The sequence below is a fragment of the Phyllostomus hastatus genome, unplaced genomic scaffold (genome assembly GCF_019186645.2).
Source record: "Phyllostomus hastatus isolate PE091 unplaced genomic scaffold, TTU_PhHast_1.1 phas_contig_210, whole genome shotgun sequence".
Taxonomy (NCBI): Eukaryota; Metazoa; Chordata; class Mammalia; order Chiroptera; family Phyllostomidae; genus Phyllostomus; species Phyllostomus hastatus.
Window position 1 is genome coordinate 12,852,347 of NW_025333737.1, and position 22,799 is coordinate 12,875,145.

The 22,799-nt window shown below is 54.8% G+C and overlaps 1 protein-coding gene across 1 annotated transcript in view; it reads left to right on the forward strand.

The window, feature by feature from the left end:
• CACNG5 (calcium voltage-gated channel auxiliary subunit gamma 5) overlaps nt 1-21,370 on the forward strand; it is a 32,775-nt gene extending 11,405 nt beyond the window's left edge. Inside the window, exons 2-6 of the mRNA XM_045836954.1 lie at nt 13,475-13,731; nt 15,832-15,918; nt 16,853-16,993; nt 18,363-18,508; nt 18,765-21,370. Of these exons, the coding sequence (XP_045692910.1) occupies nt 13,536-13,731; nt 15,832-15,918; nt 16,853-16,993; nt 18,363-18,508; nt 18,765-19,022 (828 nt within the window). The 5' untranslated portion in view covers nt 13,475-13,535 and the 3' untranslated portion in view covers nt 19,023-21,370. The remainder of the gene's footprint in view (nt 1-13,474; nt 13,732-15,831; nt 15,919-16,852; nt 16,994-18,362; nt 18,509-18,764) is intronic.
• The last annotated feature ends 1,429 nt before the right edge of the window (nt 21,371-22,799 follow it).

Sequence of the window (22,799 nt, forward strand, 5' to 3'; positions counted from 1 at the left end):
AAAGAATAAACAAACTCATCCACAATCCTACTATCAAAACACCACTATTTTTTATTACTTTATTGTTGTTCAATTACAGTTGTCTGCATTTTCTCCCCACCCCATCCAAACCCACCTCCCTCCCTTGCTTCCACCCTCCCCCTTGGTTTTCTCCATGTGTCCTTTACAGCATTTCCTGAAAACCCTTCTTCCCTCCCCACTCCCCTCTGGCTATTGTTAGATTGTTCTTAATTTCAATGTCTCTGGTTATATTTTGTTTGCTTTTTTCTTTTGTTGATAATGTTCTAGTTAAAGGTGAGACCATATGGCATTTGTCTTTCAGGGCCTGGCTTATTTCACTTAGCTTAATGCCTTCCAGCTCCAACCGTGTTGTTGCAAAGGGTAGGAGCTCCTTCTTTCTCTCTGCTGCATAGAATTCCATTGTGTAAATGCACCATAGTTTTTTGATCCACTCATTTGTTGATGGGCACTTAGGTTGCTTCCAGCACTTGGCTATTGTAAATTGTGCTGCTATGAACATTGGGGCGCATAGGTTCTTCTGGATTAGTGTTTCAGGGCTCTTAAGGTACAATCCCAGCAGTGGAATTGCTGGGTCAGAAGGCAGATCCATTTTTAGTTTTCTGAGGAAATTCCTTACTGTTTTCCACAGTGGCTGCACCAGTCTGCATTCCCACCTACAGTGCAGTAGGGTTCCCTTTTCTCAGCATCCTCTCCAACACTTGTTTGTTGATTTGTTTATGATGGCCATTATTGATGGTGTGAAGTAGTATCACATTGTGATTTTAATTTGCATCTCTCTGATGGCTAGTGATGCTGAGCATCTTTTCATATGTGTCTGAGCTCTCTGTATGTCCTCCTTGGAGAAGTGTCTGTTCAAATCTTTTGCCCATTTTTTAATTAGGTTTTGTGTCTTCCAGGAGTGGAGTCGTGTGAGTTCTTTATATATTTTGGAGATCAAACCCTTGTCCAAGGTTTCATTGGCAAATATTTTTCCCCAAATAGTTGGTTGCAAAACACCACTATTAATGTCGTTATATTCATCATCCCACGTGTTAACAGATTTTTTGTTTTACAAATTAGCAAATTAGCAATATTTTGTATTCTTTTTTTTTTCATTTAATGTGATCTTATCAGGATTTTCACATTAACGACTACATAAAAGCCCATCGAGTGGACAAACTGTAGTTCCTATACCCCTTCTCTTTCGGAAGGACTCGGGCTGGTTTTGAGCGCTATTGCATAAAACAGAGAATAAATACCTTTGCATACTTTGTACTGACATCCATCTCCTTAGCAGTGATTCCCAGAAGTAGAATTCGGGGGACTGAAAGAAGTAGAAATGCCTAAGGCTCAGGGCATGTTGCCAAACTGCTTTCCGGCAGGGTGGCACCACCTTATGCTCTGGCCAGCACAGCACAGAAGTGACCAGAGGTAACACTGTTCTTTCTAACTTCACATCTTCTTTTGAGATAATTGTAGATTCACATGCAGTTCAGAGGAATTGTATGTACAGATCCTGTGAACCCTTTATCCAGTTTCCCCCAACGGTAAGATCTTGCAAAACTACAGCACAATACACCACAACCGGGATGCTGAGTAGCTGCGGTAAAGGTGCAGCACATTCCCACACTGCAAGGCTCCCTCCTGTGGCCACACGGGCCTCCCCCCACCCGCCTCTCGTTCCGATCCCAGCAACCACGAATCTGTTCTTCATTTCTCTATTTTTGTCGTTCCAAGAATGTTATATAAATGGAATCATGAAGTGACATTCCTGTCAAAAACAACGGGTGAAACTAACTTACAGATAGAAAAACTATAGGAAACGCATTTTTAATTGGCTAGTCTCCAGACCAGCATTGTCCGGTAGAATATAATGAAAGCTACATGATGTGATGTAAATTTTTCTATCATACATTTCACTTAGCCCCATGTGCCATTTCAACATGTAGTCGGTGTTTTAAAACATTGTCAATGAGATAGTTTACATTCTTTCTCTGTACTAAGTCATAGAAATCTGATGTGTGTTCTGGGCTGACGGCACATCTTGGCTCAGACTGGCCACGTTGTGCGTCTCCAGAGCCCCGTGTGGCTAGTGGCTGCCATGCTGGATAGCTCAGCTCTGGTCCAAACTAAACTAAGATCCAACCGTGAGCCTGGGGTCTGTCCATGTCCAGGCTTGTGAGGGTCCCCGTGTTGGGTAGTGGTTCTCAACTTCAGCTGTACATTGGAATCACCTGGAATTTTTTATAATACTGATGCCTCACCCTCCCTTCCACCTGCCCCACCAGAAGGTCAGGTGTAATCAGTCTCAGAAGCACTCGTCTTTGGGATTTCTGCAAAACTCTTTAAGATGATGCTCCTGGGCCGCAGTGATTGAGGCCCACCAGTATAAAGGCCCGGGGTTGTGTCCTGTTTGATCCCATCGTGCCATGGGATCCTGGGAGAGGTCCCTTTTCTCCTCTCAGTTCCTGACCTGCCCCCTTGGAGAGCAGGCGCTTCCCTCCCTAGCAGTTCTGAAGGCTTCTGTGTGTCCCCTGCCCCCCACATGCCACCCCGATCTCTGCTTGTCCAGTTGGGAGACAGTTTCCAAGGCCGCTCTTAAAGTGAGACGCACACAAGCAGTCCCCCTTCCCCTTACCACCCCACCAGCGCCATCTCGTGACCCCACACATTTTCCACACTGGGGTCAGCCTCCTCGGTGGCCAGTCCAGCTTCCTCCCTGGATCAAGGAATGAAGATGAACATTTGCCAAGAGCCCACGACCTACTTCATGGCACAGAACCCTCATGGCTGCCCTGAAAAGAAGCAGTCATTCCTGGGTTACTGATGAGACTCTGACAGGCTGAGCCAGCAGCCCCGAGGCCAACCCTGAGGCCAACCCCAGCAGACTCGGAACTGGAAGCTAGAGCCACCCTCCACCCCAGCCCAGGGCGTCCAGGTGGCTTCGGTGGGCTAATGTCCTGAGCAGCAAGCCACAGGGAAGGTGATAGCTGGGCTGAGGTTCACGCTTGTCCTGCCTTGTGCTTCTTTTTCCAGACCAGTGCCCTCCCACGCCCAGCGGCTCTGGGCCTGCAAGGTGGTGTCACTGGTTAAGAAGCAGAGAGGGCAGCACCCTTGCCTCCTCATCCTTGTCCCCACCTGCCCCCTGGGGGCCTGGTGCACAGTGAAGCCATTCCTGCTTCGCCCTCAGTTCCCTGCCCAGATTGTTAGTTCTGTCGTCTAGTCGGGAGATATTAAAGTCTCTTTAAAAACATCATAAGCACCTTGACTTTACCTGTCAAGAGTCATGCAGCATCCCTTGGGGCAAGGTCTCTTCGGTCAGCAGCAGGACCCCCCAGGGGCCGCTGGACTTTACTGAGTGGCCCTGGACCTCCTCACCCACTGGGGGAGTCGGGGCATGCTCTGAACCAGGCCCATGGGTCTCAGGGCGGCCCAGACACCATTTCATGCTAAGTCACCAGGGCAGATGGGAAGCAGGCAGCATTGTGTTGAGAGCTGACTCCTCAGAGAAACACATCAGCCCTTTTATGCTTTTCTCTCCTTGTGCCTCTGGTTCAAGGCTCTGTCCCCGAAGTGGCTGGCACTTTGTCTTCCTTTTTGCACTAACATTGGGAGGGCTGGAACCCTGGGCTTGTGGGTGTTGCTCCCAGGCCCACAGCCACCTGCCTGGCTCTCTGTGTGACCCGGGGCTTAGGGCTTAAAGGGGCAGGGATTCGGGGTGGTGGAGAGGATCAGGACTGGGCTTGTGTGCTACCGACGACCAGAATCCCGAGTTCGGGTAGAATGTGCCAGAGGCAGGGAAACGGATGGCAGGAGGTATTTATAGAAACATGCCCGCGGCCTGGTAACCGGGGCAGGCCACACTGATTGTCTCCCAAGGGTCCTTCTGTAGCAGCGTTTCTGCAGTGCACTTCCCCTGCCCCCCCCCACAGCCCTCCTTCCTCCCTCCTCCCAGAAGGAAGAATCAGCAGAAACAGAAATGTCCCTCTTGCCCTGGCTGGTGTGGCTCAGTGGATTGAGCACCAGCCTACAAACTGAAAGGTTGCTGCAGGTTCGATTCCCAGTCAGGACACCTGCCTGGGTTGCAAGCCTGGTCCCCAGTTGGGGGTGTTGGAGAAGTAACCTATCAATGTATCTATCACATATCGATGTTTCTCTCCCTCTCTTTCTCCCTCCCTTCTCTAAAAATAAAAATCTTTAAATATAAATTCCTCTCTTGAAACATAAATACTAACTCTGAGCACAGAGGAGGGATTGGAGAGAATGAGGGTAACGCCGGGGCCGGCCAGCACCGCTCAGCCCCTCTCCCCGCCCACCCACTCCAGCTGCACACGCATGCTTCATACGGAAACACCCGGGCTGTCTGTGCACCTGAGCGAGCCAAAGGCCAAGCAGAAAAGGAATGAAACCGTCAGCCCTCTTATCTCAAGCAAGAGGCTGATGATGTTGAGCCAAATTAGGTCCAAGTTTCCCTCTGACAGGCAGGAATCTCTACTTTTCGGAAGCGAGGGTTTCCAAAGTGGTGAGCTAAGCACTCTGTCGAAACGACTTCTGCCACTTCACAGGATAAGAGGAGCGAGAAGCAGTTTTGCTTAGCAGGTAATGCATCCAGATTGCTGGGTTCAAATCCCAGCTCCCCCATTTTCTATCTGGTGACCTTGGCTGGGTGGCGGAACCACCAACCCCCTCACCTATAAAGTGGAGATAATGACCACAGTTAAGATTGCTGTGTGTGCCCTGGCTGGTGTGGCCCAGTTGATCGGGCATCATCCCACAAAGCAAAAGGTTGCTGGTTCAATTCCTGGTCAGGGCACATGCCTGGGTTGCAGGTTCAGTCCCCAATCAAGGCATGTTTGAGAGGCAACCGATCAATGTTTCTCTTTCACATCGATGTTTCTGTCCCTCTCTTTCTCCCTCCCTTCACCTCTTTCTAACAATAAATGAATAAAATTTTTTTTAAAAAATTGCTTTGTGCTCTTACTATGTGCTAGGCAGGAGCCCCTATTTTAAGCTAGTTACACGTGTTGATTCATTTATTCCTCACCCCCCCTTTGAAGAAGTTACTAGTAGTATCCTCATTTTAATCACAGTGCTGGCCACAAAGGGTTGTTTCGAGGATTAAGTGCATTAATACGTGTAAGTTGCTTAGAACCGTTTCTGGCACGGAGTCCTGATCCAGCAGACGTCAGCCAGCCGGAACCGGGGAGACAGAAGTACACAGGGGAGCAGCACACCCCAAAACAGGGTCCCCAGAAGAGGAGAAATCCCTGGGCTGCACTGTCCCCGCAGGCTTTGGCGGCCTGGGTCTGATGGACGGCCAGTGTCACCAAAATTAGATCAAGTTTGAACTGTTTTCCTGTCTACACGTATTAAGGCCCAGGGTAGGAAGCCATCTTCCATTTCTTGCTGGCTCTTCTTGTGTCCAGTAGCCGTGGGGGCTGTGCTGCTACAGGCGCGGTGGGCGCTGCTGGAGGTGTGAGTGGGAGGAGGCGGCTGCAGAGTGGGCATCTGATTGCCAACAGTTGAGACTTCGAGTCACTGAGTGATGCCGTGTGCAGCCCTGGGTGCGGCTGTTTGTACGTGGGATGGGAAAGAAGAAGGACGCGTGCAGCTCTGCCTTTTCTGAAAGGGAGTTTGGCTTCTACAAATAGCACAAGATAAAAATCCACTTCTGTTGGGCTGGAACTTCAGGGGTGGCTGCCCTCCCTGTGGGACTGGTGTTTAGGGGCGGCCAGGACATCTGCTGTTGGGTCTCTTCTGCTGCCGGGGCCCCCCAGTGTGGTCTACAGTCGGGGTGTGACACAGCTGGGGTGCGACATAGGGGGGCAGCGGGGAGGGTGAACCTCTATCATCCCTGGCTGATGGCAGGGCTGGGAGCAAAGGACATCTCAGGTCAGAAGCACAGACACCCCCAAGTATAGACACATTTGCTCAAACGCAGTAGATTTATGGGCTGGTCTTACGGCTTGTTATTCCACATTCCATACTATATCTCGATATGTTCCATATATTTTACTATTCCATGAGATATAAATTACCTTTGATGTAAAATAGTCAAAGCGCAGCTCTGTGCTGTTGAAGAGAGGGGGCAGACAGCTTTGCATCCCTGGAGTAAGTGGAAGAGAGGGCAGGTGTCCACAGCGGCACCGGAGGGGCCGGACGCACTTAGGTTCGAATCTAACCTCTGTCTGTGTGAACTGGGCGACCACCACCTCTCCAAACTCAGGTCCCTTTACGTTAAAAAAAATCATGATCCTCATGGGGCCTGTCCAGGTAGGCATCAGAGGGAGAATGTGGCTGCTCCTTGGATAGACGTAGGCAGCCATCATCGCCCTCCCCATGGCTGTCGTCGCTGTGCATGCGCCCTGTTCCGATGCGTGTGTCCTGTGAGCCTCCAGCGCGTGCCTGCATCCTGCGTGCACCGAGCCTGCGGGCCCAGGAGACAGGAACCATGGTCTCCATGGCCCGCAGAGCTCCTAGGTCAGCTGTGGGTGAGTGCCCTTTACATCAGTGTGCAGTTTAGCTCCCCCGATGAGAAAAACCTAAAATCTGTCCAGTCCAAAACCTTCGTGGATATAGAGGTGGCAGGGGAGATAGGAAGGCTGAAATTTGGCCGGGGAGGGAGGGTGCGGGGCGGGGTGGGGGGGTGAGAACTCTGCAGGGTCCAGCTGCCAGGATGAGGGGGATGTTGGAGAGCTGGATGGTGATGAGAAAGCCCGGGCCATTTTGTTTCTTTTCAGAGACAAAATCACCCTGTTCCATCCACCCTGCTGTTCACTGTGCTTCGGGTGTCAGGGTGTCATGTCGTGATCGCAGCATTTACTGGGCTGGTGCTCAGCAGTCCAGCCTTACTTGGAGACGCTTCCCTAGATCCCCACAGTAACCCCCGAGAAGCCACCCCTGCTGCCAATGGAGAGACCAAGGGTCAGCGTGGCCGTGTGATTTCCACAGGATCTGGAACGAAAACACTGGCACTCCAGCTCAGGTTTGCCTGCTCCCAAAGCCCACACCACCCACTTCCGCCACACAGCTGTAAACTCCAGGGACCGAGCTGTGACCCTCGGACCCTCCATCGCTAAGTTGCATTCTCAACGATCTCACCTGGGACTTACCTCATACTTAGCAGTTAGAAGAACATTCCTATCACTGAGAAATAAAGTTGTCCCAGTGACTTCTGCTGTATGACCAATTACTTCAAAACATAATGGTATAAAACAACAGCTAATGTGTTTTGCTTATGGTTTTGTGGGTCAAGAATTTGGGAAGTGCTTAGCTGGACAGTTGGGTTTTTTTTAAGATTTTATTTATTTATTTCTAGAGAGGGGGGAAGGGAAGGAGAAAGAGATGGAGAGAAACACTGATTCGTTGCCTCTTGAACACACCCTGTCCGGGGGCAGAACCCACAAGCCAGGCATGTGCCCTGATCAAGAATCGAACCAGTGACCTTTTGCTTTGCCGAACGATGCCCAACCCACTAAGCCACACCAGTCGGGGCTCAGCTGGGCAGTCCTTGCTGAGGTTTCTCATGCAGGTGCAGTCAGACATTAGCGGGGGCTGCCATCATCCACAGGCTCTGCTGGGCTGGACGTCCAGGATGGCTCGAGCCCATGGCTGGCGGCAGGTTCTGACTTGTCGGCTGGTCGCTCAGCGGGGCTGCCCACCAGAGCACCTGTGAGCGGCCTCCGAAGCAGTGTTCTCAACCCGACATGATTTGCCCCCACCCAGGAACACGTTTGTGTATTACACCTGGTGGGTAAAGGCAGGGATGCTACCGAACACCCGCACTGCCCACGTCGGCCCCACCCCACAAACAACTGTCCAGCCCCTCATGCCAGTAGGGCCAAGTCTGAGAGCCCCTCTCTGAGACATGGCGATCTCAGGGGGTCGAACTTCTTCCTTGGGGGCTGGCTTCCCTCAAGGGACTTCTCAAGAGAACCAGGCAGCAACTGCATCTCCTTTTATGACCCAGCCTCAGAAGTCACACTGCATCATTTCAGTGTACGCTATTGGCCGAAACAGTCACAAACCCGCCTAGACTCAAGGGGAGGAGATCTGTACATGGGCCCCACCTCCCAGTAGGAGGAGTGACAGGAAATGCGTGGTCACTTTCTAACCACCATAGAATGTAGTGGCACTCAGGGTAGCGGAAAGCAGACAGGACCACAGAACCCCTGGGGGTGGACGGTCACCCGCTCGTCCCGCTGGAAGCTGGACGAGTGGGTGCCGAGTCCCTAGACCAGCTCGCAGGGACAGCTGCGGTGACTGCCGAGAGCCCCGCTCCCTGAGCCCGTCTGGCACTGCCAGGGTTTCTCTGGGCTGGTAGGAAACCGAGATCAGGGTTCGCACTGGACGATCCTTCCACTTTCCCTCTTTCTGTCCCGTTAAACCACCGTCCCGTCCTCTCCCTGGCCTCCCACGCACACCTGTCCCCTCACCTGTCTCTGAGCCCCTAAGCACGCCATTCCAAGTCCTTTTATTATTGGCTTGGGCATGGAAATGTGCCATTAGTGATTTAATTCTCTGCAAGACATTTCTCCCTAATTGCTAGTCATGGGATGATAATTAGCAACTGTTAATGCCTGATAATTAACAAGCTAATGCTTAAAGGTAATGACACCCGGGTAATCATCTCAAAGCTGCCCGGCTTCCACGTCTGGGCCCTGAGCCCCAGACAGTAACACTGCGTTTCAGCATCTCCAGCCCAGGAGTCAGCGGGGACCCTGCACATGAGGGCAGCAACTGGAGAATGGACAACTCTGGTCTTTACTTCCGTTCTCTCCTTTGGAAGTAAAAATAGTCCATGTTTTTTTAGAAGCTTAGTTGAGCACAGGAAAGTGATGAAGAAAATCAAATATCTATAACTTTATGACCTGGAAACACTCACCATCCACATTTTGGTTTACTTCTTTCCAGCCTATGAGTTTTTTTCACAGTTGAATTCTTGTCAGACGCGGTTTCACATCCAGCTGTATTCACAGAACATTATGGGATAAACATCTCTTCGGGCAGCGGTTCGTAAAAGGCATCTGCCTTCCCCATCAGAAACATCGAATGAACCTTGTGGATGAAGGACGAGCTTCATGGGATAGAGAGACGGTCATGTACAACCGACGATGTGGACAAAAGCCTGATGATGTGGGAGCCAGGACCTCACCCCAGACCGGCGTCTCCAACGGGACCCCCACGCCCGCTGCCACTGCCAGAAGACATCGGGTGTGCACATAGGCAGTGACATCAGAAGAAAGACAGGGAGGCAATGAACTAAGATGGGAGTAATCGTGTTTTCAGAATGGGGCAGTCCAGGTAATTTCCCCCTGTGCTGCCTCATGATTTTCTGTGCAACACAGAGGGAAAAGCATTGAATCAGCATTCAAAACATGACCAGTTCACACGCGGGTCCCTCCAGGGGCCTGGCTGGGCGACCTCAGGTACTCCTCCCCTCTGGACCTTGACTTTCCTACATGCGGTTTGAGAGGAACATCAGCCCTTCATGCTCCAACGTGGTTTTCAGAATCAGAAATGCTGAGTCGGAGAGCACCTCCCAGGGACTGCATGGGAGGGTCAGCTGGGGGCTGCCGAGATCCAGCCCGGTAAGGATCAGCCAATGGCCCTTAGGTGACCTGGTCCTTTACAAAGACCATCTTCCAAGTATTGTGTCACATAAATTTCTAGGTGCCCTAGTGGCCCACTTTGGAGGTGTCTCTTCACCCCAACACTCCAGAAGGGTCTGTTTCCTCAGCAGGGAGATGGTGCAGCCGGAGCACGGACCTCGGGATTAGACCGAGGTCTAAGTCCGCAGTCTGTCCCCCACCTGGGACTCCTGCAGGCTTACCTAAGGTCCCAGAGCCTCAGTTTCCTGATCCACAAAATGGGGCTAATGCCACCCACATGGGGGTCGTTGTGAGGTCCTGATGCTGCCGTTTATGTGTAGGTTAGTACGATTTCATAACGGAAGCATAACTACTCTTGTGCCAGGAATAGGATTGCTCTCTTCTGCTCTGCACAGAGCTCCATGAGCTCATCCCCCCCTCTGGAAGGGGACTCCCCCTCACCCCACACTCACTCCCGCTTCAGGCTCTGTTCTCGCAGAGTTTCTCAGGTCAGGTCAGCCTCGACCTCTTCTTCCGCTTCTCATGTTTATAGATTCAGATCCAGTCCGCTCTCCACCTTCATCTTTCTGAGCCTCCAGGACCCAGATCCCCTTTCTGTCTCGCTGCCAAGCTTATCATTAAAACGGGCTGTTCGGCTCCGGCCGGCACCGGCTGTCGTATTTCAGAAGCCCTGAGCCGTCTGCCTTACAAGGACGGGGCTTATCTGCCCATCGGTGCTTACGAATAATTCCTTCCACCAGGACTGTGCCTCAAATTTTTCAAGGGCCTGTCATAGCTGCCGTGACATTTAATCTCCCGGCCGTGCTGGGGGTGAGCAGGGCAGGCCTGGTGGTTCTGGGCAGCCTTGGCCCCAGCGTGGCTGTCTCAGAGCAGGCGCCGTTGCGTGGACAGATGATCAGGGAAAGCCCTGGCGTGCGTGAGGCTTTGGGTCAGACTCAGTGCACGGTGAGCTTGGGTCCCCGGGGCATTAACGTGTGCATGTGTGTGCAGTGGGATTCTCCAGGACCCACGTGCAGTGCCTTTCAGGGCTTTTTTCACCAGAGTCCTTTCTGCTAGAATATTCCAAGACAGTTTTGCTCTGTGGACCCCACTTTGGAAGACACTCGTAGGGGTGGCGTGGGAAGTGTCTTGAGAATGAGGCAGGGTGAAGTTCAAACATAGGCACCTCCACCCGCCTACTGGGTGACCTTGAGGGAGTTTCTTAACTTCTCTGATCTTCGGTGTGCTTGCCTGTGCAGGGAGGCGGTGGTAGAGTTGTGAGAATTAAAGCAGAGAGAACGGGCTTAGCAGGGTGCCTCACGGTGATGGTAAGCACTCAGGAGACTGCACTTTTATTATTCTCTTCCTCTGGGCTGCCCGGGAAGAACGGGCCCCAGAAAGGCTGATTTTCCAGCCTTACACAGCGATTTAGTGACCGGGCTGAGGATACGGCCCAGGTTTCCTGCCTCCCAAGGCTCTTTGCAGCTTGTGGCACTCTGTCCTCATCCAGGCGCCTCACCCTGGTATTCTCCCCGCCCCGCTCCCCTCCAGCAACCGTCCTGGGTTCTAACCCCATTCTCTCTGGAAGATACAGGGGCCCTGGGAGCTTCAAATGTAAGTGAATATACTCAGCCAACCGCTATGAAAACCTTAATATCATTTCCCACGTCACTCCCCAACCCTCCGATCCACACAGCGGTCTCCAGGGCCCCTCCACCACCGAGGTCCACCTGCCAGGTGGGTCCCGCCCCAGTGTGCCGGCCCTGATGCTGTTGTGTCACCCTTTCCCGGCTTGTGAACTCTGCGCACAGTGCCTCTGATACCGTTGCCTCTGCCATGGCAGTGAGCACAGCACCCCACACACAGTAGGTGCTCTGTGACATACCTATAATCCAGTCGGGAGCCTGGCCGGCCGGCTCTGCCTCCCACCCCCACTGCGTGGAGAGTGACTTGGCTTGGTGGGGAGGGCTGGCTGTTTTGCATTTTGTTTTCCTTCTTTGTCAAAGCTGGTTCAGGAAGGAGTGGCTTGGGCTAAACCCCGGTGCTCTTGGCCTGGTGGACAGGGCGCATCGGTTTCCATGGGCTCACATACAGCTCCAGGAAGCCGGCTGGGGCTCATTCTACAGGTCATCAGCCCTCCCGTGGTCAGCCAATAGGGCAGGGCCGGTGCTGCGGACTCAGTGCCCGACATCCCCCCTTCCTGCAAAGAGCACCCATTTACCCACCTTCCCCTTTCCCCTCTCCTATAGCCAGCTCACCCTCCTCAGGCGAATCCACTAAGACATGATGCCATGCCCCAGTAGGGCCCTGGGTCACCGCCAGGTGGCATTCCCTCCCCACCACAGGTGCTGTGATGCCTGACACTTGGGAGAGCATTCACACCACACCCTGTCTCAGCATCTCTGGCTTTGCATTATTGCACAGTGTTGGCGCTTGGCGACATCATGAGCATGACTTGACTTAGGCAAGGCTCCCTGAGTTGCCCAGGCCCCACCCTCTTCTGGAGTTGGCTCTGCCTGACCCCTCGAGCCCCCCGGGGTGACCCTCTTCCGAGCTCTCATCACATCCTGGGCTTCCCTGTCACCTATTTGGCCTAGTTCTTCTCAGACTTCAGCAGGTACACAACTCACCTGGATCTTGTTACAATGTGGATTCTGACTGACAAAGTTGGGAGAACCAAAGCATCCGCGTCTCTAACAAGCTCCCGGGGGACGCGGCTGGGCCGGGGGACCCGGCTGGGCCGTGGTTTCCACTTTGAGTAGCAAAGGCCGGTCCCTCTCAACTTGGGCTGCACATTAGAATCACTGGGCGCACATGGAAAACACCGTTGCCCTCATCTGAGCCCAGCTGCACCAGGATCTCTCAGAGTGGTGCCCAGACAGCGGGGATTGCTGGGCAAACCCTGGGTGACTCCAGGTGGCAGCCAGTGATCAGAGCCCTGAGCTGGGCTCTGGGCTCCGGGCTCCTTGAGGGTCGGCATCCCTCAGCCTTACCCCTCAGGGTTTCCCAGCTCCCAGCCCAGTGCCTGGCCCTGGCAGGTAGCAGGCAAGCTTGAGCAGACTCTTAGCTTCTCCCTGGCTGGTTCGGAACCGGCTCCTCCCAATGCTGTGTGCTGAGCAGGCAAGAGTCAGGCAGTCTCTAAGTAGGTGGCTTTAGGAAGTCCATTGAACTCGGACTGTGTGGTGTGGCTTCTTTACTTCTGTTGACCTAGAACTACACCTGATGGCAGCCTTTCCCAAGAAGACACCTTCCCAGGAAGCCTTCTCGCCCTCTGCCTCTTCCCAAGGCTGCCGCCACTTCCCCTCCTGGCTGCCGCAGCTCTCTGCCAGGGTGCACTTGACCCTGAGTCCTTCTCAACACTGAGAAGCCCCCCAGCAGAGCTCACTCCTCCAGCCCTCCTCCCTGCTGCAGAGCTCTTGGGCAGGTCTCTAGCGCAGCCTCCCGGACGCTGCATTTTAATTGCTTTGTGGGAGCCTTTGTCCTTCTAGGTGGGAAGCCTTCAAGGTCGAGGATAGTGTCATGTCCAGTGTTCGTCTTTTTATCTCCCGTGTTGGGCACAGTGGACTGCTGGGTGGGTGGATGGATGGGTGGGTGGATGGGTGGGAGGATGGATGGATGGGTGGGTGGATGAATAGCATTATCCAGCAAGGGGGATTCCCACAGAGGACAAGCTGGCCCCTTGCAGTAGCCTGGCAAGAAAGCTGTGAGTTCCTGGCAGGGAGGAGAAGAAGGTGCACCTCGGCCCTATGGCCTGGCGTCCAGGGAGCTGGCCTGTTGGTTTTGACTCATCAGTTTAGCCAGGGGGAGCTCACCTTAGTTACCCCCCTAAAGCCCCTCACCTTGGCCTCCTTGGAGGTACAGCTGCTACTTGCTCCCTCCCCCAGAGCTTGCTCCCTGCTGGCGGGACCAGGGCCGAGGCCGGCCCCCCACTCAGCCTGCGGGAAGATGAGCGCCTGCGGGAGGAAGGCCCTGACCCTGCTGAGCAGCGTCTTCGCCGTGTGCGGTCTGGGCCTCCTGGGCATCGCCGTCAGCACCGACTACTGGCTGTACCTGGAGGAGGGCGTGGTCCTGCCCCAGAACCAGAGCACGGAGATCAAGATGTCCCTGCACTCGGGCCTGTGGCGCGTCTGCTTCCTCGCAGGTAAGGGGACCCAGGGCTGTGGGCAGCTCTGCCCCGACAGAGGAGCAGCCCCACCCCGGGAAAACCTGCCCAGAAGCGCCCCTCCCCCACTCTTGGGAAGAGATGCCGTGGCTGGAAGGAGACGGTTCACTGGACAACCCTCCTGCAGCCTAGGCAGTGCCCCCTGCAGCCACCAGGACCCATCCCAAACGGGAGTCTCGATGTGTAGCATCCATTTGAGCAGTGCTGTCATTGCCGGGGACCTGGGTGTCCCCACCTGAAAGGAGTGTGTGCCCACGCCTCCCCCACACTCCACCTCCAGGCTGAGGGAGACTGACGCCACACGGGGCTCAAAGCGTCCCCCGTGCCTGAACCCCCTGCTTCATTGATCTCCATGCCTCCCCACAGCACTGCAAGGCACCTTATTGAAAGCATTATTCAAAACGTTGGTGCGCCCACCTTACACATGAGGCACTGGAGATGGGCGGAGGGGAAGGATGCCTCCCTGGCTCAGCAGCCCTGGCGCGCAGGACGGGCGAGGCTTGGCGGCCTCCGTGTCTGTGTGCGGGGAATGGCGGGGAGGACACCGGGTGCAGGTCTCTCCCACTGTGCAAGGTGGGGCAGGTCTGGGTGCCGTCTGTCCGGTCCCCCCACCAGCGCTAGGTCTTCTACAGGCCACTGCTTCTCTGGAAGCCTTGGAGCCACACTAGTGTCCTTTGTCCCACTACCATGGCCGGGACCAGCCTATGCAAGAAGAGCTTCTCTGTCTCCATGTCCTGAGACAGGCCCCAAATTTGGGCTGACCAAAATAGCCACAGGGTGGTCACTGGGCACTTCTTGGAGGGCCCCGTAACCTCTGGGTGCCCTGGGCAGAGGGGCCTCGGGGTCCTCCCAGCTGCGTGGTAGAGGCTTTGGGAGACGGGCATGGGGTTGGTGCCCACCGGTGTCTGTGTGTTTGTGTGTTTGTCACCCTGGTGAGCAATCCCACTGACTGCCGTGACACATGTATTTAACTCCGTCCTAAAGAATCGCTGCAAGGACAGAGTTGGAATGCAGTGGAAACCAGTCACAGCACACCGTTCCCTTTATGTTAGACGTTGTTTCCTTTCTAACAAGTTTTCTAGTTCAGGAAGCCACTGCCGTGTCTGCATCTCACGGCTGCAACTGGCCTCCTGGGAATGGCCCTCCCAGCAAGGGAGGCTGTCCGGGAGGTTTCTTCCTTTCCTCTCTGGTTCCTGGAGTCATCCTGTCTCTGCCTTGTCTCCCCCGCCCTCCCCCAGGCACCTCCAAACTGGGCCCTGCCTTCAGCCTCCGCCTGGGTGGTCTCACAGGTGGCCTCCGCAGCCCCACCTCCCCCGCCCCCACCACCCTGATGGTTTGCAGACATGCCAGAGACCCCAACTTCAGTCTTTGGTCACTCAAGTTCCTTTTGCCTCTTCTTTTTCCTTTCCTTCTCTTTTTTAATTTTATTTTTCAATTGCAGTTTCCATCCAATATTATTTTGCATTAGTTTCAGGTGTATGGCACAGTGGTTAGGCAGTCATTCACTTTAGACAGTGATGCCCCATATTCCCAGTGCCCACCTGGTGTCCCCCTGGTGCCCACCAGTATTTGACAGGGAGGACACCTCAAGGCCTGGCCTGCTGGTGACTTGCGTCTGTTTTGGGAATGGCGTCCGATACTGACCTCGCCTCTCGCTGCCTGGGACTGTGTGGCATCGTCGAGCAGAGAGGGAAGTCACCAGGATCTGACTTCCGAGTGGCTGACAAGGCTTTGGGGTTCTGCTCCGTGACACCCACACCGGGGAAGCTAAGCCCACTGCGCACTGAGTCTGTCCCTGAGCAACGAGACCGCCACCATCGTGTCACTAGGCCTGAGTTTGCCGTCTGGCCGCTTCTCATGCACCTCCCGGAGCTTGGGTTCGGGAAGGGCGTGACGTCAGGCTGTGCTCCAGCCCTGCCGTGGGGAGGGCGGGGGCGGGACCCACCGGGTCTAGCGCTCATCCAGGTGTGAATACCCCACAGGTCAAAGATCCTAGAAGCATTTGGAAATACGATTCGAATAACTTCAAGTCCACCTTCCAGAAGGACTGGAAAAGGTAAACGATTCCTGTCTTTGTAGGCGAGGAGCGGGGACGCTGCTTCACCATAGAATACGTGATGCCTATGAACACCCAGCTGACGTCCGAGTCCACGGTCAACGTCCTGAGTAGGTGCCTCAGGCGCCCCGCGCTGGGCCGCTGGCCCCGCAGAGCAGAGCAGGGTGGAGGGAAGAGTCAGGGCGACCAGCTCGTTTCCCAAGAGCCGATGTCCTTGGGCTCAGCTGGCTGTGCTGGCCTGAGCTCCCCGGAACTCGTTCTGTCCATTGCTTATCCTGAGAGGGTGACAGGTTGCTGGAATGTCCCAGCCTTGTGACCCAGGAGAGTGAGAGGGCATCCACACCCAGCATCTTAGCCCACTCGGGCAGCTAGAACAAAATCCCACATGCCAGGTAGCTCGTACACAGCAGAAATGTGCTTCCCCCAGTTCGGGAGACTAGGAGTCCAAGGTCGAGGCTCTAGCATGGTCACGTTCTGGTGAGGGCTGTCTTCCGATTCATAGCGGGTGCCCTCTTGCTCTGTCCTGTACCATGGAAGGGTGAAGGAGCTCCCAGGGGTCTCATTTATAAGGGCACTGACCCTGTGCAGGAGGGCTCCGCCCTCCTGACCTTAGCAACTCAGCAACTCCCAAAGGTCCCACCTCTGGTCCTGTCACACTGGGGAGTAGGTTTCAACATACGGATCTGGGAGGGGGGATGGGGACAGAAACATTGAGACCATAGTACTCAGGGAACTGAATCAAGCCCCCTGGCCCCCAGAGAGGCTGACCATGGCCTTGGCTTCGCCCGAGCTGGTTCTGACCCCTAAAGTGAGCTTTCAATGCAATTCTGACACTGAGTTAACACAGACTCCACAGGCTATGGGTGAAGGGACAAAGGCTATGGCTGCACTGGGAGGTCCCAGGCCAGCCCAGGAGGGGATGGAGCCTGGGGAGTTTGTGCACGGTGCGGCTTTGGGGACCAGCAGGCAGACACGGCCAGGAGCACCCAGCTTGGGAGGGCAAGGCCAGTGGAGGCTGACAGCGTCCTCTTGTCCCCTCATTAGAGATGATTCGCTCGGCCACACCATTCCCTCTGGTCAGTCTCTTCTTCATGTTCATCGGCTTCATCCTGAGCAACATCGGACACATCCGTCCCCACAGGACAATACTGGCCTTTGTCTCTGGCATCTTCTTCATCCTCTCGGGTGAGTCTGTTGTTGTCGTGCACTCTGGGCAGTCCTGGCAGAGGCTGTGGGTCGGCCCCCAGCGCCAGACCAGCAAGTGAGTGACCCAGGCACCTGCAGTGTCCTCAGCCCACCCTCTGCCTGGTGCTGTTCCCACCCAGGCCAGGAGATGGGGACCCAGGGCTCAGCTCCTCCTCCTGCTAGGAACCTGACAGTAGTCAAGGCCGTACAGTAAGTAGCTGGGGGGCACCTGAGATTTTTTGGCAGTCAGGATCAGAAGCCTCAGGTCAAACTGGGCCGCACATGGTGGTTCTAATGAGAGCAGCGGCCATGTCCACGGGGCCAGCAGTGGCACAGACATGAGTTAAGTGCCCGAGGAGTCTTGAGTCACATGGATTTTCCTTGAACATTCATCCTTCAAGATGCCCTGGTTTAATCATGTGAAGGGAATTAAACCTGAACAGCTCAAAACAGGGTAATTAATTATGTGCTGATTCAATTACAGCCACTCATTGACGGGACCAGTGCCTGAGGCTGTCATTTATTTGCACAATGCCAGTGGGACTCTGGACTCCCACGGGGGCCCCCCACCCCCGCCCTGACTGAACAGTTACCAGAATCTGGACAAACTCTCCTTACCTCTCTGCCTGACGACCTCCACAGGCCACAGCCAGTGGTCGGGCAGAGGGCGGGGGGCGGGGGGTTGGCTGCACAAACCAGGAGCCACTCGTCTCCACAGTGATGTTACCACCCGAGGCCGGAGAGACAGGGGCCAGAGGCCTGGCTACCCCGTCAGCCAGCGGGAGTCGGTTTTCTTCCTCCGTTTAGCGAAAGCCCCCTGCTAGCTCGGTGGTTCTCACCCGCCCTTCACACTGGCGTAGCCTGGGGCGCTGTGAGATAATACAGTGCAAGGGGTGCAAGGGCCCCAGCCCTCGGGTGACTCAGAACATCCAGGGGCGGGGGGGGGGGGCGTCTACATCCAACAGGGACTCCAGGGAGCAGGGGGCCAGAGCCACTGGCTCTCCCCGGCTCAGGAGGAGGCTGGCAGGAAGCTTTTTCTCAAATTGACTTTATTGGGGTGACACTGGTTAATGAAATTGTGTAGGTTTCAGGGTACAGTTCCCTAACACATCATCTGTGTGTAGTATTGTGTGTCCACCGCCCCAAAATGAACAGACAAGACAGAGACAGGGAGCTTTCTTACCTGCACGTGTCTGCTTTCCAGAAGGTCATGGTCTGAACAGGGTCTTCAGGAGGCAAGCTCCTCCTCTCCCTGAACCCCAGGACGAGTGCCCTGTCCCCAGGCTTTCTGCCTGAACCTCAAGGGGAGGCAGGTGCCCCTCCAGCAAACCCCAGGGCCTCCTCTCTGAGCCCCCCTGCCCTCCCCCAGGCCTCTCTCTCGTGGTCGGCCTGGTGCTCTACATCTCCAGCATCAACGACGAGATGCTCAACAGGACCAAGGACGCGGAGACCTACTTCAGCTACAAGTACGGCTGGTCGTTCGCCTTCGCTGCCATCTCCTTCCTTCTAACAGAGGTAACCCTTCCGATGGGCTGGGCAGGGAGCAGAGTGTGCCAGGACCCAGCCAGAGGGGGATGGCAGGCTACACACACCCTGGACCCACCACTGCACCGTCCCTCGTCCCCAGAACGTGTCATGGTTTACCTGCTCGTGGATAGCCCAGGGCCCTGCTCCTGTCCCCACCCCCAGTGGCTCTGGTCACTGTGTCCCTCTGCTGGGAGCAAGGCCAGACCCCCAGCAGTGAGTCTCCTCTGCTCCCTCCTCTCTGCAGAGTGCGGGGGTGATGTCCGTGTACCTGTTCATGAAGAGGTACACCGCCGAGGACATGTACAGGCCTCACCCCGGCTTCTACCGCCCGCGGCTGAGCAACTGCTCCGACTACTCGGGCCAGTTCCTCCACCCAGACGCCTGGGTCCGGGGCCGCAGCCCCTCCGACATCTCCAGCGACGCCTCCCTGCAGATGAACAGCAACTACCCAGCCTTGCTCAAGTGCCCCGACTACGACCAGATGTCGTCTTCCCCCTGCTGAGCCTCCCCGCCGGCCTCCTGGGACTGTGCACAGCCAGGCAGCTTCTCCTGAGCTCCCCTGCTGGCCTGTGAGCCCCAGGCCCGTGGTTGACAGGCCAGCCCCCCCTCCAAGCTTAGCTGTTGTCACTTGACCCAAATTGTTTCCCTGCTTCCCGCCCCCTGCCAACCCAGTATCTCTAACTGCCCCAGGGTGGCAACAGGGATCTGGAGCCCTGGGCAAGCAGATTGGCTGAGCGCATGGGTGCAGCCTCACCTTTGGAGTGCCAGTCACACCAGCCACTCTCCCCTTTCCTGGGACAGGTGGGTGTCGCAGCCGTGTATTGGTCCCTGCACACCCAGCTTCACGGCCCAGGCCAAGGCCAGCCCTGAGAGACCAGGCTCCTCCCTGCACAGGCCCAGCGGGACCTGAGTGCTTGCCAGCTGGCCTGGCCCTCACTCATGGCGATCTGGACCATGGACCGAAAGGTGACTCTGATGCAGAGGTCTGGCTGGTTCAGAATTGTCCAGCAGTGTTCCTTGTGAAATCTTTTATTCTCTTTGTCACCCACCTCCCTCCATGCAACACCCCTGTCTGTGCTCTCCACCCCCCACTCAGCCCCCCAGACTGTGAATCCCTCCCCTTCTCCCACCAGAACTCAACTGCCCTAGGGGACTGACTAAGGGGGCTCTGAGGCCGCTGATGAAGTCACAAAGAGGTGTTAATGGCTGATGATGTCTTAATCTGTATGGCCCCTCCCTGACATTTGACAGGGGTCTTCAATGCCTTAACCCAAAGAAGTGACTCTGATCATGAGAATTTCAGAATTTTCCTGGCCTGAGTTCATATTCCCAGGCACTGTTTCAGGCTCTGGGGATACTGTCCCTGCTCACATGAGCCATACGTCCAGTCCAAGACCCTCAGATCCAAACACGTAGACAGACGTCTACACCACCTACGCAGAAAGCAGCTTTCAGAGAGGCTGCGTGGGACCCGGAGCTGGACTTGCTGACACCTGGTGCATTTTGAATCTAAACGAGCCAGGCTGGGAATGACCGACCTGGCTGCTCTGCTGAGGACGCCTGTGAATGTGGGGGAGGGGGGTTGCCAATTTAATCCTAACATACGGCCGCATCTGCCTCCTGGGTGTGGTACACATGTAGGCAAACCGGTGTCCCCAGAAGGCGAGGCAGCCTGATGCCCACTTTCCTAGTAGGAAACCTGAGCTGGGGTGTGCGGAGCACCTTCTGCCAAGTCCGAGGGGCAGAAAATTGCGGCAGGACCTCTACAGGACCGGACCCCCTCGGTTCTCCAGGGGTCTCAGCTCCTGCGGTTTTGGATTTGAGGTTCTGACCAGCAAAACAACAACGGGCTCTCTGCTGTATTTTTGCTCTCCCTGCTTTTTCTCTCCTTCTCTTTAACATAGCATTAGTTCCTGCGTGCACAAAGCCACGGTGGGCCCCTCACGGGCTCTGGAAAGTTGTTCAGAAAAGCGCACGTGTGACATGTGCAGCCTTCCAAAGGACAGTGTTTTGTGGGGTTGGCAGTGTGTGTGTGTGTGTGTGTGTGTGTGTGTGTGTGTGTGTGTGTGTTTGCCTGGCTGCCATAACAGAATGCCCCAGACTGGGTGGCTTCAACAACAGACATTTATTTCTCCCAGTGCTGGCAGCCAAGAGTCCAAGGTCAAGGTGTGAGGAGACTGGGTCTCTTCAGAGGCCCCTCCTTGGCTTGCGGATGGCCATCTTCTGGACCATGTCCTCACACTGTCTTTTGTCTGTACGTGTGCACGCCCCTGGTGTCCAAATCCCCTCTTTATGGGGGCACCAGGCCGAAATCTAACGATTCAGCTTCATGTAAAAAGTTCCAGATTGCCCTCTCCAACCCTTCAACCCCTTCAACTTTTCAACCCTCACCTATAAGCCAGTAGCAACTGTGAGGCCCCCACTCTCCCTCCGCTGGCACCTGCAACGACTGTTCCAGCCTTTGGTTACCGTGTATGGAATAATCTGGCAGTACGGAATAATCTCCCGCAGCAAAGGAGTCAGTGAGTGTCCTTGGAGACCACCGGGAAGCTTTTCCAAACTCGACAAGTGGGTCGATATGCTCTACTCCCGTTTTTGTCAGTGTAATTAGCACGTAGGATGCACTTTTCCCTCCGTACATAAAGCGCTCGTGCTCTGCCACGGGGCCGGCCTTGTCTCCGTGCGCCTGGGAAACACAGGAGCCACCGCGGGACACGAGCGGACTGCTGGCTGTGGCCGCACCAGGGTGCGCCTCGACTGGCCTGGACGCTGAGCTGCCAGACTGCAACTATCCCAGTTTCCCTCCCAGCCGGAAATTAACTTCAGAACTGGACCCTGTTTGCCACCTCTCCACAATCAAAAGATTTTAATCAAACATTAAAGTATATAAACTCAACTCAGAAATCATGAATCCTTCCCCAATGCACTTCCCCAATGCACTTTCTGATCTTTTGTTTCCTTGAGCACTTAAAAAAAATACATTGATGAGCTGCTTATTTTTTCCCCCTCAATAAATGGGAATGGGGGACTCGTACACCAAAACCTGACAAGTTTTAGAATAAAACCACTCAGGGTTACCAGCCACGGGACATTGGCTCCCTCCCACCTGGAAATCACCACCCTCCTCCTTGCCTCGGGTGAGTCTAGACACCTCAGCCCCCAGCACCACAAGACGGTCTCCAAAGGCGCGGGCTGCTGTCAGGGCTGTGCGCAGAATGGAGGGGAGGAGTCACAGGTGAGTCCACATGGTGATGATCCAGAGGAACATGTGGGGAGAGTGCCCTCCTTAACATTTGGGTAGCTTGTGTGTTAGGGCCAACCCATGGGATGTGATTCTATCGAGAGAGATTTATTTTAAGGAATTGGCCCATCTGATGATGCGAGCTTGGCAAGTTCAAAACCTGATGGGGAACATCAGCAGACCGCAGACTCAGGGAAGAGTTCCAGTTCAAGTCTGAAGGCCATTTGTTGTCAGATTTCCTTTTTACAAAGGGGAGGTCAGTCTGTTCTACTCAGACCTTCAACTGATTGGGTGAGGCCCACCCACCTATGGAGGGCAATCTACTCTACTCAAAGTCCACTGATTTAAATGTTAACCTCATCAAAAAATTCATAGAAATACCTAGAATAATGTTTGACCAAATAGTTGAGCACCATGGCCCAGCCATGTCGACACACATAATTAACCATCACAAGTGGTTAAAGGACAGAGGAAAGCAGGGGAAATGGCATTCTGCCTTAAGAACCGCGGGGTTGGTGTGGAGTTTGGGGGTGTGGGGAGTCAGCACACCCAGGCTCTGCACCTTGCAGGCTGCCCCTCTGGCTGAGGCCATCTGCTTGGTGAGCACATGGAGCCCATTTGCAATGCTTGACTTTTATACCAAACTCAGTGAACACACTCTCATATGCTAATACGACCCTTAGGAAGTTAATTAGCCTCTGGAACACAAACACTCCACATCCTGAGTGGGTGCAGAAGTGGATGAACAAATGGATTCTGCCGAATGCAGGGTTGGTGCAGAGTGCAGGGGCTTGGGGAGTCAGCACGTCCATGCACGCCCAAGCCTGAGCTGTGAGTGTGGGCTCAGCCAGGTGGGCGAGGCTCAGCAGCCACCACCTGCAGGCTGGATGCTCCCCACGGGGCAGAGGGAGGTGCCCCATTGCCAGGACATGGCCCCTTGAGGAACCGGGGACTTAACTTTTTCCTTTGTTTATGACGGGGTAGGATAAAATCATCTCCAGGCTCTGTCCTCAGACTCTGCGTCTAGCTCTAAAGGTG